Genomic DNA, 16435 nt, shown 5'->3' on the forward strand with positions numbered 1-16435 from the left:
TGAAAACAAGGAGGACCAAAACGTATTGGACTCTCTGACCGTATGACTGGCACTGCATCAAAGATCACAGCTGTTCCATTAACATTTCGATACGGCACACTCCCTCACTTCACTGATCTGACAGCTATTTCCTATACAACCCAGTTGTTGCGCTTCCGTTTCTAGCCTCGATCCCACTGTTTTGGCGCGCGAAAGCGGTCAATACCACACTCCCGGTGCACATTCCGGTGTCAGCTTGGAAGGAAAGGAGGAGGAAAGACTGGTCGCTGTGATCATAGGGGTGTTTGTGCCACATTGTTCTAGCTGGGAGAGAGGGGACCATCTCCTAAAAGGAACATGTTTGGGAATAAGAAAAAAGGTAAGTGTCCTTTCTCTTGCTTTAGATGACGTAGCACCAGATGACACCTGTTTGATTGAAGGTACGAAGCTGCTGGCTAAGACACGTGTACGAATAATTCGCGACGCCACAAAGATGGATAGAAGAGTGAATCCGTCTATTTCTCAAAAATGACTTTCGAGAAATCTTCAAGCGTTTTGAAGGACCCAAGAGATTATTTACTACCACCATATACCACTGGTACCTTCTTCCTTCTCTTAAAAGCTGGACCAGGCCGCCATTTCCTGGGAAAAATGAAAGATCAGTGAAAGTAAACAGCGTTCATTTGTAACTGATACACAAACAACAAATGATGTTTTCTGTCACTAGAGCGAAGCTTTAATTTCTGTAAATTATGGTCTAGTGGGCTGTGCTCATCTTTGGCACTCGACAACGTTGGTAATATTATTCTCACTAACTGAAAATTCGTTATAATAATAATCCAGATATTGAATATTTAACGTTTACCATCATATGAGGCACAACCATAAAGTGATGATAAAGACTGATGGTATTGTTGATGTGAGTGAAGATTGCAACTTGTAAAGACATGTTTAAATATGGATTTCAGCCATTTCAGGTTAAAACGTGAAGAAAAATGCTTAAAGGCGTATTTCAACTAGTTGTTTAAAGGTTTAAAGGAGTCAAAAAGGTGTATATAGTGATCCGTTATCAGTTCATAATGTCGATTAAAGTATCCATTTTATGCTTTGAAAGAAAGAATAACTCTTTGGAAAACTGAATTGCCACGACAATAAACCAGCTCATATGCGCTTCCTGTAGGAGAGTTTTGAAAAAAACCCAGATTCCAAAGCTTGATCAACCGCCTTTTCATCAGATTTATCTTCAGCATCTCTTTGCTGTTTCCTAAGTTATAAAAACCCAATAAAATGATTTCCCAATATGATGACATTAAAAATAACGTGGTAGATTTATTATAATTTAAAAGTTCGTTGAGGTAGAAGGATTTTCTAATCACAACATCAGAATCGAATATCACGCATTACTTTAATGGTCCACCAATTTTAAACCTGAAACTGAATTTAACATTTATAAAGGAAACCGGAGAGAAAACATTGACCATTGATAATACGTATCTAGAATTACCAGGAGGTTGGATATCCATGATCAATGCGAGTCTTTTGTGAAAGATACTCCTTTATACGTTACAGCCACAACAGATCAAACGATACTCTAAATGTTGTCTCTGCGGGTTTCAAATAGACACCATAAATTCTAGAATCTTTGGAATAATCTCTCAAGAATCAAATTGCGTGTAAAAATGCCATATACGTCGCTCTTTTGTAACTTGACGCTGTTCATCTATTTCGAGTGACACGATCAAGATTAAAATGATTCCTGCGGTGCTACAGCAACATTATGGAGTGGTTTTACTATCGAAATTGTGGATAGTTGCACGGTTTCAAGCTGGGGAGTTTGATAACACATTCTTTCGCTACATTAACCTACATTTTCATCACTGGGACACGTTCTGTTGTGTTACATCCATTGCACGCTGTATGGATTCCACTTTCTTCTGTTTCCATAAGAGTTACTCATCGAATCGCTGGCTACACAGGTTTCTTTTGTTAACTTTATCTTTTTTCCAGTAAAGAAGGAACTTCCTATTCAATTTTTAACTACTTAGAGTTAGTGGACCAAGGAGTTTATAGGGAGTTTTATCATCTAGGAAGGAGTACATCTATTTGTAGGAAGTTCTGTTTATTTGTAGCGTAAGACTGGGGCAGCTCGTTGTAATCCGCTCTTAAGAAACGCGATCCCTATAAATGTAGACATCCCAAGGACTGTCTGCGAAGATTATTTTATTAATTTTTTTCTTCATAACGAGAAATAGATTTCTTTTAAAATTAATGTAATGATAACCTTTCACAAAAATAACTTTGGTGAAGATTTGTACCGAAGAGGGTGTCATCAGAGGAGAAAAAAATGTTCAAGGAAAGAGAAAGAGCATCATTGTGAAAAGGCAGAACATCCAGAATGCTTACGTCACTCTTATAATTTTCAGAGCACTTTTATCTGGTAGGCTAATGAGGCGTAAACAATTATTGCTTTTTAACGTTCACTTAGAATGATGTACAATTATCTCTTTGAAGGTTTTGTCTCATTAATTTAACTGAAAATTCCCACTTGACACGTTCAATAAGTTAGGAAACTTCAGAAAATTTGATCCGGCCCTATTCTGTTTCTAGTGATCATCATTTCATTTTTATTGGTTGCTTGGACTGTAAACAAATCCATCTAATTTCGAAAATAAAATTCGATTTATGTTTATTATTTATAGCACTGGTAGATGCTGGTCGGTTTACATCATTACAAACAACGGGCTGCACTACTTATTAAAAGACGATGGGAAGCATGCCTCTCGTTGTAGGTGGTTGTAAAAAAAATTATAATACCATTGCAAAATTAATTTGTAATTTGACGTTATTTAATTATAATTGAATTAAGTTGTTGGTTAATTATACTACCTGTGGTTTATAGGCGCGTTAGCATATATGCATAACGCTCCTGTTGACTTCATCATGTCCGTTCGTCCGTTCACATGTAGCAACTCGATTTTATCTGGTATGAATGGATTTTCATTAAATTTCATATTTGGTCTTTTTAGAAAGATTTGTTTACTTATTGGAAATTTGATTAAAATGTGACCAATAGAAATCTGGCAATTATTATCCGTCAGTCCTTCAGCATGTAATATAAATTTTTTGTATAAAATGGAATGCAAATATTTTTTAAATTAATTTCTTATTAATGATTTTTAATAGAGAAAAAAATTATCCATAAGAATCAAGTACACAGTGCTGACTCAAGTATAAAATTCAAATATAATAAAAATAATTTATTTCCTACTATCCCGTATACTGTTCTCTGCTCGAGACATTCTAATATTTGGACAGAACTATTTGCACTTTTTCATTTCATGTTTGTTCTGCCGGAAATAGAAAGAAAGTCGTGCACCCTCTCTCGAGCTCTTCTTACCTTTATGAGCGGCTCCTTTTCCAACAGTCCCTGAGCGACTCATATTGATCAGGTATAGCGGAATTATGTGCTTGACAGCCCACTATTCCCGGTCCTTGCGGCATCCTAAGGTAACAAGCGGCTGAAGGCAACATCATGGCTACCTCGGAGATCAAAGAGGGCCAAAGTTTTCTCTGTTAGCTTTGATAGCGTTGCTTCCATCTAGAAGCGATAAATAAACTAACAAACCACCGAATCCATAGCAACCAAAGACAACAATCTATATTAATTCTAGCCACCATCTTCAATCAGCTAAGCCTATTTCAGTCTTTTATTTTCAAGATGGCTACTTTTGCCTTAAAAGACTGGGATATTAATGAAGTAATGTTTCTTAGTTCATTTATTAGGGTTGAATATTTTATCGCTGCCATTTAAAACCATCTAGTGACGTCATTTCCTCCTTTAATCTCTGGGTAATTTAATATGAGCTAGAGGAATAATTAAGTAACACCAAATTAAATATACTTTCGTTTACACATCGTGGCAATTAAACTTATGAGGAGGAAATTAGGGCGTTCTCTCTCTCTCTCTCTCTCTCTCTCTCTTATCTACGTCCAACTACGGTTCAGTGCACTTTGCATATTCCTTTAGGAATCGATGGACAACTTTGATGATTATCTTTCGCAATTGGTGAACATCTCCAAATGAAAAAGTGAAGTATTTGATCTCTATTAACCGGGGTTCGTTTTAAGCAGGTATTTAAGCCTAATCGGATCTTAAAAAGGATTTTAAGATCCGATTTGTGCTACCATTGTCCCTATGGCGGTAAGTTTTGGAACTTTTATCCTTCTATCTTTGGAACATGTCCAGACATGACTTAAGCTGAAATAGAATTTATGGGAACTTTAATTATGAAACAATTATTAAATTTATATAAAAGAATACTTTTTTGTGACGTTGCAGTTTGAACTATCGATCTATTTTCTTTTTTTCTGTTTTTCGCAATCTCTCAGGAATTGTCTCGATCAAAGCCCATTAAGAGACCCTTACAAATTGCAGCACTACTTTTGAAGATTTTCATTTTGGCGAACTAAGAACTATGACGTTAATGTGTGTGGGATGTGGCACATCTTACTGTACCGCGTGGCCTTTGTCGTCCCCCAGTAAGACAGATTGTCGCTGTCACTTTCAGAGACTGCACATCCGATGCTACGACAGGCACTTTATAGCTCTCCAGAGACCATGTTACACGTCCACCTGTCACCTGCACAGCCACCAGATGAGGCTTTTGGTCGCGACATAATACATGTTTTTGTACGCCTTCTTGTCTTCGGTCTGCTCTCCTGGTGCTAAGGATCCAATCGAACTTTTAGCATGAGGAAAAAAGTTATTACAGAGCGAGAGAGAGGAAAATGACATCTTAGGCTTTCTGTCACTATTTCCCCGTCCCTCCCCTTCAGTTTTTGGTTGACACATTTGTCCAGAGAGAGACCTGTAAGCATGTATAGTCATTGATTAATTTGGCACAAACTTGAGTCTAGAGTCCTCATCTTTCTGCCTGATTTTGGAAACAGGAATGAATATTGGTTTAATAAATACAGCTCAAATAAAGGTTCAGTCACTTAACAAGGCGTATAAATATTGATCGTCGCTGTAATCCACTCCCTCTTTGAGTTCAAAGAGGACAAGATTTCCAGCAATACTTACAAAAATTCAGGGTGCTCATTAGTATGACTTCCATGAACAAAACGCTGAATGTCATTGCAGGAAGTTAAAAAAAGTAGGAATGTCATCTTGGTGAACATTGAGTAATGGAATCATGCTTCGGCACTTGTGCTGTTAGTTGGGCAAAGGTGGTGGGCTGATAGGCAGAGGTCAATGATCGCCCCATAATATTCTAAATATGTTCCATGGGCGACAGCCCTGCTGGACGTGCAGACCAAGGAAGTTTGTCTGCATCATGCAGTAAATTACCGAACAGTAAAACAACGTCAGTAAAATTACTGAACCATGTCAAAGATTTTGAATTTGTATCTGTGGTAATGACAAACAAAGTGTATGGTGGAACAGACCATCAACAGATTTGAGATAACAAGTTTATCAAGCCAGGCGTCGATATCAATGGTATGAAAGTGGCCTCGGCAGAAGTTGAATTTCTGAAGGCGGAATACCGAAGACTAAAAAGAAATTTTGCTAAAGATAATGCAACTGCCAAAAGGGAGTCTTGGAAAAGTCTTGAAAATACTACTCGTAACTCTGATCCGTGGGGATTATTGCACGAACTTGACAGAATAAAATACAATAGATGCTCCTAATATTTTAATCCCTGTGGTAAATAATAACACAGAAACTAAAAACTGACCTGATAGTATTAATACCATCCTAGCTGGGCTCTTTTCTCCGGATGACCCTACTCTAGATGATGATTATCTTCATGCTCCAATTAGATTAAAAAATTCTATGTACAACCCCGAGGAGACGATACTGCGTTCTAACTGGAAGAATTACAAACAGCCATTAAAAAGGTCAACGTTTCTAAATGTCCTGGCAGCGACCTTATTGAAAATAAATCCATCATCAGAGTTGAAAAACATTTTGCTAATGTTTAACAAATGTTTCTCAGAGGGCATTTTCCCAGTATCTTGGAAAATAACTTTATTTGTTAATCATTTGATTAACGCTCGAACTTCTATTCTAGAGCACAATGCGCTTTGAATTCCTGCAGTCCCGTTCTTGTAGGAGCGACTTTATGTCGCATTTCTTCTTCTTGTCAGAGCTGAATTCTCTTTTCTTCTTTCGCTCCTTTGAGATGGTTGCTTTATACACACCAGTGATTTCCTTTGTTTTAGCAATTGTAACTCCTGTGGAATGTGTTTCCACAATAACACTTTCTGAAAATTGAAAATATCACTTGTCTTCCCATGACCAGATCAATCAAGAAGCCTCAGAAAAGTTCACGGAATTTATCTGATACCAAGGAACTTGTGATCATACCATGCAACAACGTTTGCATTCCTGACGTTTAATTCTCTGCTGATGCCAATTGCGAAAGGTTTCTAATTTTTTGCATGTATTGTGGACTGAAAAACCAGGAGAACCATGTTCCCCTCCCCTCCGGTCGACTAACTATACACTCCATTGAGAAGGTGTTTAAGAGTTCCTCTAATCAGATTCTTAGACTCGAATTTGACTGGAGGAACGATTGCATGGAGGACGGGTTGTTTGGATTAACATCAACTTGATATTTTTCGCCCTCAAGTAGCTATGAGGTTTCGTGTATTCTGTATGTTCCAAGGACGGTATGTTCACAAGATAAAAGAAGATTCTTGGGTGAAGAACTTTCCTCCTCTGAGGCCGGCTAACTTTTCTTTTCTCCACCTGAAAGAGTAGGTCAATAAGTTCTACACTTCATCAACAGGATCTGAAGCTTAACCTTTTTCAAATATCTGGGGAAATTGCCAATGATACCAAGTTATTTGTAGGATCCCTGTACTTCTCTTCTGTCTATTATAAAACACACGATGTAAACCGTCCTCTTCACTTACCTTATTGTAACGTATCGCTCCAATATGTCTCTGAAGTTGTCAGTATTGGGTTGTCAGTTGTCAGCATCAATCCAAACGGCTTGATGGGTTACTACGTCTGTTATGTATCTTCTGAAGAACGGGCTTTAGACAGTATATACCAACAACACCAGCATGAAGAGTATTGTTCTACTCTATGAGTCATACCAATTACTCAGTTGTAAGTTACCAGTGTGGCAGAGTATCAACGCGTCTGTTACTTGAGTGTGAGGTCTCACCAACACCACGACGACTGCCTCGTTATTTATAAAACGACATTTGTTAAACTGATATTTATGGGATTCGTTTTAAGTTCTCTCAAAATATTCATTTTCATTTTCAAATGATTGTAATTTTTAGGAAATAAGCGTGAAGGGAGATTGTTCCAGAAAACGGAACTCGAAGGGGTAAACAAGGAAGAAGAAGAAGAGTTGGTTCTGTGAGTTTCAAGTTGGAGAGTAAACAATGTTGACTGAGTGCCGCACGTGTTACGTCTGGCTTGGAAGAGAAAGGGGGAATTATAGATGCAATTCAGAAGAAAAGTGTCCATGGAAGTATCTGTAGAAAAGGCAATGCAGTAGAAACAGAACATTTATGAGACAGGGAGTAAAGAGACTTTGTAAGAGATAAATCATTAATTAGCCTAAATGTCTTCTTTTGAATGGAGTCTAGAAGCTTGAGAGAAGTGATCGGGGCACCACTCCAGATGCGGGAACGATATTCCATGATAGGGTGGTTTGAGATTTGAAGAGACTGAATAACTGTTTGGAAGAAAAGTAAAGTCAAGGGCGAAAGATGTGCTTATGTAAAGGGAGATTAGATTAGAATTAATGGTAATTTCTAATAGAGATATATCACTTTGCCTAGAAATCAAAGTGTCATTGGAGCCACCTTGCCGAGAAATCAAAGTGTCATCAAAGAGGCATAGGAACAGAAGAAACCTTTTGCGACATATATGAAGGACTGAGTTTCAGGAGGATTGAATTCAACTAAGTTGTCTTTGCCTCCCCATTGTAGAATACCTGGAAATCAGCATTTAATTAATTCGTAGTAGTGATATTCGGGAAGTTGAAGCTGTTTGAGCAGGGCAAGAACTATAAGGTGGAAAGCAACGAGCTATCATCACCAAACTATCGATAAGATTTCCGGTCAATGGAAGAAGGTCATTAACACACAAGAGGAAAAGAGTGGTAGAAAGAACTGGACTTTGAGGATCGCCACCATTAGTGGAGAAATTAGAAGATAGAGGACTAACGCCACCATTAATGGAGAAATTAGAATACAGAGGGCAGTCCATCATCAGCCGCAGAGAGCTGTCAGAGAAAAGTGGATACCCAGTTACAAAAAGCAGCAGTCAATCTATAAGACGGAAGCTTATTTAGAAGACCTTTTTTTCCAAATACAATCAAAAGCCTTTGAAATGCAAGAGTAAACGTTTGAGTTTCACCAATGTTTTCCATAAAATTTGTCCATAATGGCTGCATTAATATACACAACACTGGTTCTAACAAATGTGGCCTCGAACCGGGGAACAAACTTTGCCTTCAGAATGAGTTTTCCAAGTACTGCACTGCTTTTAAACATGTTTGTTTTTAAACTAGTGGGTTAACCGTCTAGATATGACATTACATCTCCAAAGAACGGTTAAGTTGCGATTTAGAGGAACAAGTATTATACTATCTGGCGTCTCTCATATTGTGGAGTTATATTTCATAATTGGGTTTTGAAAGGAACATGCTTATTCCATTGGAATAAGCATGTTCCATTCAAAATAAGGATGTTCATGATGACCCAAGAATTGGGCGTCCTCTCGATATGAAGTCAGAGTTACAAAAGCTCTGGAAATTGCGACAGAAGATCGTCGTTTGACCCTCAGAATGGTGGCTAATGAGTTGTATATGAATTAGAAGACGATTAGTCAAATTCTGCGTGTAGATTTAGGGAAAGGGAAGGTCTGAGCAAAATTTGTGTCGCACAGCCTCACAGATGAACAGAAGCAACGAAGAGTATCACATGCAAAGACTTCATCCAAACTTGTCAAGACAATCCTAATTTCCTCGACTGTATTGTCACTGAAGATGAGCGTTGGGTATTTCAGTACGACCCAGAGACGATGTGTCAGAGCGTGCAGTGGACTTCAAAATCATCACCACGGACAAAAACGTTTCTTTTACTGAAGTCTAGGAACAAGATGTTGCTGATCATGTAACCGGGGGTGATTCACAAGGAATTTGTACCTGAAGGTGGATGAAGAGTCAATGGTGTGTTCTACATACTGGTGCTTCAAAGACTATGGAAGTGCATTTCTGGGTGAGGCCGCAATTTCGAGAGAAGGCAGATGGTTCTTGTTGCACGACAATGTCCCTGCCCATTCCACAGGTGAAGGCATTTATGAATGATGAAACATAGCACTGTACGGATAAACCACCCACAATACTCTCGATCTGGCACCAGCGGACTTCTTCCTCTTTTGCAAAGTGAAACTGCTTTCAAAGGAAATAGATTTCAGGATGTTGAAGAACTTAACTGCCGAACTAAACATCATCTCATTGGGTGCCTTGGCTGGCTCTTTTCAGAGACTTTTAGAATGGTATAAAAAGTGGTGATTACGTTGAATAAAAAGTAAAATCATTTTTGAGTTCCTTCACTTTCTATTCTTTTTATTGCACCACTCCGAGAACTTTATTGCCACACCTCGTACCTATAACTCGTATATTTAATTATTGATTAAATAAAATCAACTGTCCGGTTTATAGAAGCTCACAAAATTCTTGGGATAAAATGTTTTACAACCTCACAGAGCCATGTCTGAATACACCGGTAGTAAACACCAGTAAGTCATCTTGGCGCTGACACATTCTCTCTTTCTCTACTGGACGTTTATGTGTGTTACGCTGGAGTTACAAGACAGAATGTGGTTATTTAAATTTCGAACACAAAGAATGGCGGATCCATTACTCGCTTGCTTGAACTTCAGACAGCCATCGAAAATGGCAAAGCAGACAAAACGGGGAAGAATCTGTCAGAGAGATTGTTTATTGCTCTTCACTTTGGTTATAAGATGACGCATTTTTTGTTAAGTTAGAAACTTTGAAAAGTTGCAGCACATTAAAGGAAAAGTTCACTGTCTCACTCGAACGATTTCAAAAATAAGAAAGAGATTTTCAAGTAACCAATGGGGAACGATCCGGAACCACACACACGCACACAAACACTGGCTATAGAGATAGTTTTTGATATGAGATAATGGAAGTTGAGAAACGAATGCATATATCTGAGAGCCTTTTAGGTTTCCTGAAAACAAAATGAAACGTAGGCCTCTAAGAACATTAGACCAGAGATGATTATGAAGACCATGGAAGTCGTTTTGAAGGTCAATTGTCTTCTTAAAAGTTAATTTTATGGATTTACCAGGATTCGTGTCAGATATAGTTTAAGTAATGAAGAGGGATGTGGGTTAAATTTCATTCCCTCCCTTCTTTTTAGTAGTCGTAAATAAAATTTTTGAATGTGCATATTAGGAAGTCAAGTTGGGCAAGTTATTGGGTTTATTTAGAATTTAAGATCGTTTTATTTTAATGGTGTAGTTAGAGATTATCTACAGAAAATAAATGTTATTAATACATAATGTCTTGATGATCTTTACCATCGCATATCCATCGGTAGGGATGAACTGCATCTTCGCTTTTTCCGATCGAAATCTTTTACACTCGAACGAATCCGTGACGCAGGAGATCGGAGATGAGGTTAATCTTTCTATTTTCCACTACGTTGAAGATTTAAAATGGAAAAATGTTGATCTCTTTGTGAAACTGTCTGAAGCAGTAAGATGGAGAATTTCTAGTACGATAAATCAATGAAGGTTCGGGTGAATATCTAGAAATATTTCATTAATGGGAGATGAATCTTCCATCGATATTTCTCTCTCTCTTGATCTATCTTTAACTTCTTCATTCCTCTATTTCTTTTCCTGTTTGGCTTTACATTTATTTATCTACTTGAAGGTTTACTATATTTAGAATTTATATCCTTTAAATTCTAATTTTTGTTTTTAACTCCATTATAATTTTATATTTTCTACTATTATTTTTATTCAATTATTTCTACCGCAATCTCATATGGAAGTTTTCTTTGACCAGGACAAAGTGTTGGAGGGAATGTAAAGTTATTTTATTACAACCAATGAAATCTTGACAGAATTTTTCCTAATATTTTCATATCTGAAGTCAATGCAGCAGTTTCCTACAACTAGGCCATGTCCATTTTCTAGACAGAAAGACATTACTTTGATATCAATGCTCCACCCAATCTTGAAACCGTTATCAGAAAGCTGTCTGGCATTTCTGCCACACTCCCAGAACGTTATTACTTAATTAAAGATAATTACTTCGTTACTATCTTGCTCAGAATTTCGCGAATAGCAAACTGTTTAGACTTTTAACTGACTATAACATTTTATTTCCAGTAATACTCTTTCTCAAGTTCCACAAACACAGCGATTATATGTCAAAGAACTCGATGGAAAGAGTGGAAATTTTTTAACATTTTCATAGTCGGCATGAACTCAACCGTGGCCTACCATCTCGATGTGGTAATCGGTGTGAAATTTAAAATTAACCCAGAATTTTCAGTCAGATAGGTCAAAACAGAAATATACATTGAGTTGGCTTTGCATTAGCAACATGCCTTTTGTAGAAATGGACTGGTCTGTGACGCTAGTGAAGGCAACAACTCTGGGACTACTCATATAAGGTTATAGTTCGCAGATGTGGAACAGCAAGACCAATATCCATATAGACTATGTGCTGGACGTTAGCTCGTATAGGCTATGGTATTCGACGTGGTCTGACGAACCCGTTTTCTATCATGCTGATGGGCGTATCCACATTTGGAGAAAACGCCATGAGGCCATGGCACCTGGATGCACTGTTGATGTTTGGTAGGCTGGAGGCAGTGGTGTTATGGTTTGAGGACTTTTTTCGTGCCATGCCGTTCTCTGATGACTATTAATCAACAGCTAGATGGGAACTCCAAAGACAATGCGCCATGCCACAATGCCCAGAAAGGCTGCAGCCTTTCCGGGAATTGTGGCATGGTGCATTGAATTCTCTGTCCTTTCATAGCAGCCTAATTTCTAGTGGAAAAAAGAGATTCCATGCGACAACCACCCACCCGACAATTTGCCATCATTACTGGACACATTTGTGCAAAGCATGGGTAGCACTACTAGAGAACTCCCGGAAACAACTCGTGGAGTCCATGACAATACGTATACGGGCTGTATTAAGGGCAAAAGGTGGCCCACGGGGTGTTACGTAAGTGCTGTTAATGCAAAGCTAACTCGGTGTACTTCTCCACTGGAACAGTGCCTTTTATTTAGACTAGTGTAATACAAACCTAGTTTTCTATAAAAGAAAATGTTTATATAAAAGAACTGAGTTCTTGTTCTTGTATAACAGAGATATTTACCATCTTTCCGAAATAAGTAATGAGAAGAATTTATGAAAATTAGACTCCAACGTCAGCTCCTACACCCTAATGAAGTTCTTACCTGCTAAGCGATTGTTGGCTTTGATCTTCAACAGCGTCTCGCTTATGCATAATTTGTTTTATTTTTCTTAGAGATATTTTTGCTGCCTAATTTCACAAAACCACCATTTACAGGCTTCACTAATCTACTTTGAGGTTTCTCCGATGCGTTTAAAGGAAGTTTAATTATTTAGGGGGCGGAAAGTCTGGCTTAGATGAGGGTAATTAATTCACTCGGAGCCAGGGATCATTGTAAGTTAATTTATAGCCTCTCAAGGAACTCGCATTTATGAAATGTCTTGCTATTGGGCTGATCATAACGTGTAGGCACACGCCGGATATTAGTTTTAAGAGAAGCTTGAATATATCATGGATGGCTGAACCTCCGTGGTATAACAGATAACGAATTAAGTCTGTCAGGTTGAAGCGTCTCGGTTCAATGACTGGGAGATATTTTCCGGTTTATTCGTTATTTATTTATTTTAAAAATAATTCTAGATTAACAGGATATTACATCGAGGTGCAGTGTCCAGGGAGGTGGATAAAAGCAGAGATACACTTCTGCCTAAAAGTTTGGAATCACGATTCATTTTCAAACTTTTTATTAAAGTTCGACCAACTTGTTTACCAATTTTTATTAAAATATTTTTATCAAAAAACTTAAATAATATTTAAGAAATCTGTAGAACATTCGAGAATATTCCAGAAAGATGTAGAAGACCGTTGTAGATGTACGTTGTAGCGGTTCAAAAACCATTATCAAAACCGAAAAATCTAAAGAGACGGATGGCTTTGGCTAAGAGCCATCGACATTGGACAGATGAATCAAAATTTAAACTTTTTGAATCCAAGCGTAGAGTTTGCAACGCTCAACTGAAAAAAAAATGTTGCCACATTGTTCAGTGCCTACTGTTAAGTACAGTGGTGGTTCCATCATGATATGAGGTTGCTTATGTTTTTATGGAATGGGTGACATCGTCAGGATTGAAGGAATTTTAAGAAAAGAAGGCTATAAAAACATTCTTGAAGATAATGCAATATTATCTGACTTTGACTTTGTGGAAGAAATTTAATATTACAAGTCAATGACCCGGAACACAGCTCTAAGCTGTGCAGGGACTTTTTAGAGACTATACAAAAGGACAGGGTATTGCAAATTATGTGTGACCATCCCAGTCGTCTGTCTGACTTAAACCCGATATGGGATCATCCGGATCGTCAAGTTTGCTCATCTTCAGAAAATTTATGGGAAATCTGCAAGATTTCCCATAAAATGCTAGTCAAGACATCATTATACTAATCGCCAGAATTCCATGTCTGTGCAAGGCCGTGACTAGAGAAAAAATGGTCCAGATGCCCAGCTTGCCTTTTGAAAGAGCCTCTTTTGCTGTTTGAAGAATTTGGATCACACATAATGGAGACAAAAAAAGGACAGATTCTCTGTTAAACGGGAGTTAGCTGCGATTTCCAGGAAGACAGCCTGGTAGAGTCATTGGACATCTCAGTTAACAAACCCTTTAAGATATTAAATTGTCAAGCATAGGCCAGTAGATGGAGGCATCAAATCAAACAACAACATACTGATGTCAAAGTTGTTGTTATTGTAGTAGGATTTTAGGAGAATCCGCGACTAAGACCATATTTCTCCGTGTATATTGTCTGTAAATTGCGTCTTATGGTCCGATGGCTCTTATCATCCGGCAGATACGGTATTTATGAAGTCATTCATGGAACTACTTTTCTCATTACTTTCAATCCAACGTGTATGGCAAACTAGAGTTCTATGATACATCAATTGCCGAAAAGACCAGAGAAAGCATCACGATGTGTTTCGATATCAATCATGGGAAATCGTGCTGTTTGTATGCAGTTTTCAGTGTGATTGACAAATAAACAAATTTAAGTCAATTAATTTAAAATTATGCGCTGTTTTAATGAATCGACAAAGTGTGTTTCCGTTATCAACGCGTACATCAAGTAGATGCTGTCCATCCATAAAACTATCTGCGTGTAAGGTTTTACGTTGGACTTTCAATTTGAAATTCTAACTTCGCACTCATGCATTTCCAGCAGACAGAATAAGTCCACCATATCTGGAAGGAATGAAGGAAACGCCACGACAGAAAAATTTACATAAAGTAAGTGATATCTGAGAACAGATAGAATGGCGAAGGGTACACGCAGCGGTAGTCGGAAAGGGTAACATCGAAGAATGTCCACTAATCATACATTCCAATATCCGGGGATGCAGCAAAAAAAAATATAACGCCATAGAAAAGAAGAAATCCCCATCTAATGTGTCGACTATAGAGCCAACTGCAAGATTTAAATGGTTGGGTTTCATATTTTGGGACAATACCAGTGACAAATGTGTTAAGAATTCAATAAGCACTTTACAGTAAGACCATCTGTTGAACTTCAATGTGGATAGACGACTATGGTTACTGGGCTTAAGTGTTTAGTTTTAGAATATAGGTAACGTCTTGAAATATCTTTGAAGTAAAAATTATTTAAATATAATCTCAAACAAAAATGAAAATGTGTGTGAATAAATATGATCTTAGTAACTAAGAAAATTAAGAAAGTGAACGTATACATTAGACTCTCGATTAGTAATAGTAGTAGTAACAGCAAATGATGCAAGTAAGCAAGTTTATATAGAATCAGCCAAAACAAAAAAACCGCACTTTACCCATCCCTATCCTCCAAGAATTTGTCTAGTTCTTCCTTGAATTTATTCAATCCATCTACTTCCACAACAGATGGAAACCTGTTCCAACAATCAACCACCGATGACTAAAGGCAAAATTACATCTAACCTGCAACTTGAATTTATGTTCCCTCATGTGTGTAGTTTCAACAAGTAGAAGAATGCTATTAACATTCAGCCTACTCAATCTGATCTCCGTGCAGGTGCCCAGTCTCGGGACGCCTAGAAAGCCTTTCTAGGCAAAAGCACCCTTTTGTTCCCTTCATCAATCTGGTTGCCGTTCACTGCACCCGTTCCAGCAGATTAGCATTCTTCTTAAAGCGAGGCCCTCCAGACCTGAATACAGTACTGAAGATGCGGACTAACCATGGTCTTATACAAAGGGATAATCACCTCATTATCCCTGCTAGCAGAGTTTCTATATATAATTGACACAACCCCTTGAGCTGTCTTGGCAGCATGTCTACTGCTCATAGAATTTCATGTCTGACTTCACAATTGTCCCCAGGTCTTTTTCATTCTCCTCTACCCTGAGTGTAGTACCACACGGTTGATAACTTACTCTGGGGTTACTGCTACCCATGTGCAGCACTACCTTGCATTTGTCAATGCTAAACTTCAACTGCCATATCTCAGCCAGTCGACCCAATTTTCCAAGATATAGTTGCAGAAGCTCACCCTGAAGCTGTTGTTGTTGTTGTTATTTCGTTTTTAGGAGCATTAGCAACTAAGGCCATATTGCTCTGGTGCGGTGGTCATTCCCTGACCTTTCCGCATGCTCTGTATTTGGTGGTGACGGGCTCGAACCCCGGTCTAATCAAGAAGCGTGTGCTACGCACTGCTGCTCCTTCCCACCTGGCTACGGAGGCGCCTATCACCCTGAAGCTAATGAGGGCACCAAGTCTAGAACTGCTCATATAAGGTTGTAGTTCACACATGTGGAGATCAATTTTTGAGGGACAGCGAGACCAATATGCATATAGCCTATGTGCTGGACATTAGCTTGTATATGTATGGCATTCGACGTGGTCTGACGAATCCCGTTTTCAACTCTATCATGCTAATGGGCGTATCCGCATTTGGAGAAAGCACCACGAGGCCATGGCACCTGGATGCACTGTCGATGTTTGGCAGGCTGAAGGCGGTGGTGTTATGGTTTGGAGACTGTTTTCGTGCCATACCGTTCTCTGATGATCATTAATCAACAGCGGGATGGGAACACCAAAGACAATACGCCATTCCAAAATGGAAGGGTGGTGTCTTTAACCACCCTGCCTA

At 38.4% G+C, this 16435-nt stretch overlaps 1 protein-coding gene across 1 annotated transcript in view; it reads left to right on the plus strand.

The window, feature by feature from the left end:
- The first annotated feature begins 224 nt into the window (after nucleotides 1-224).
- LOC150077926 (calsenilin-like) overlaps nucleotides 225-16435 on the plus strand; it is a 78448-nt gene continuing 62237 nt past the window's right edge. The window contains exon 1 of the mRNA XM_090384747.1: nucleotides 225-358. Within this exon, the coding sequence (XP_090240873.1) occupies nucleotides 337-358 (22 nt within the window). The 5' untranslated portion in view covers nucleotides 225-336. The remainder of the gene's footprint in view (nucleotides 359-16435) is intronic.

Source organism: Mastigoproctus giganteus, chromosome 11, assembly GCF_048544385.1.
Source record: "Mastigoproctus giganteus isolate SK-2022 chromosome 11, ASM4854438v1, whole genome shotgun sequence".
Lineage (NCBI taxonomy): Eukaryota > Metazoa > Arthropoda > Arachnida > Uropygi > Thelyphonidae > Mastigoproctus > Mastigoproctus giganteus.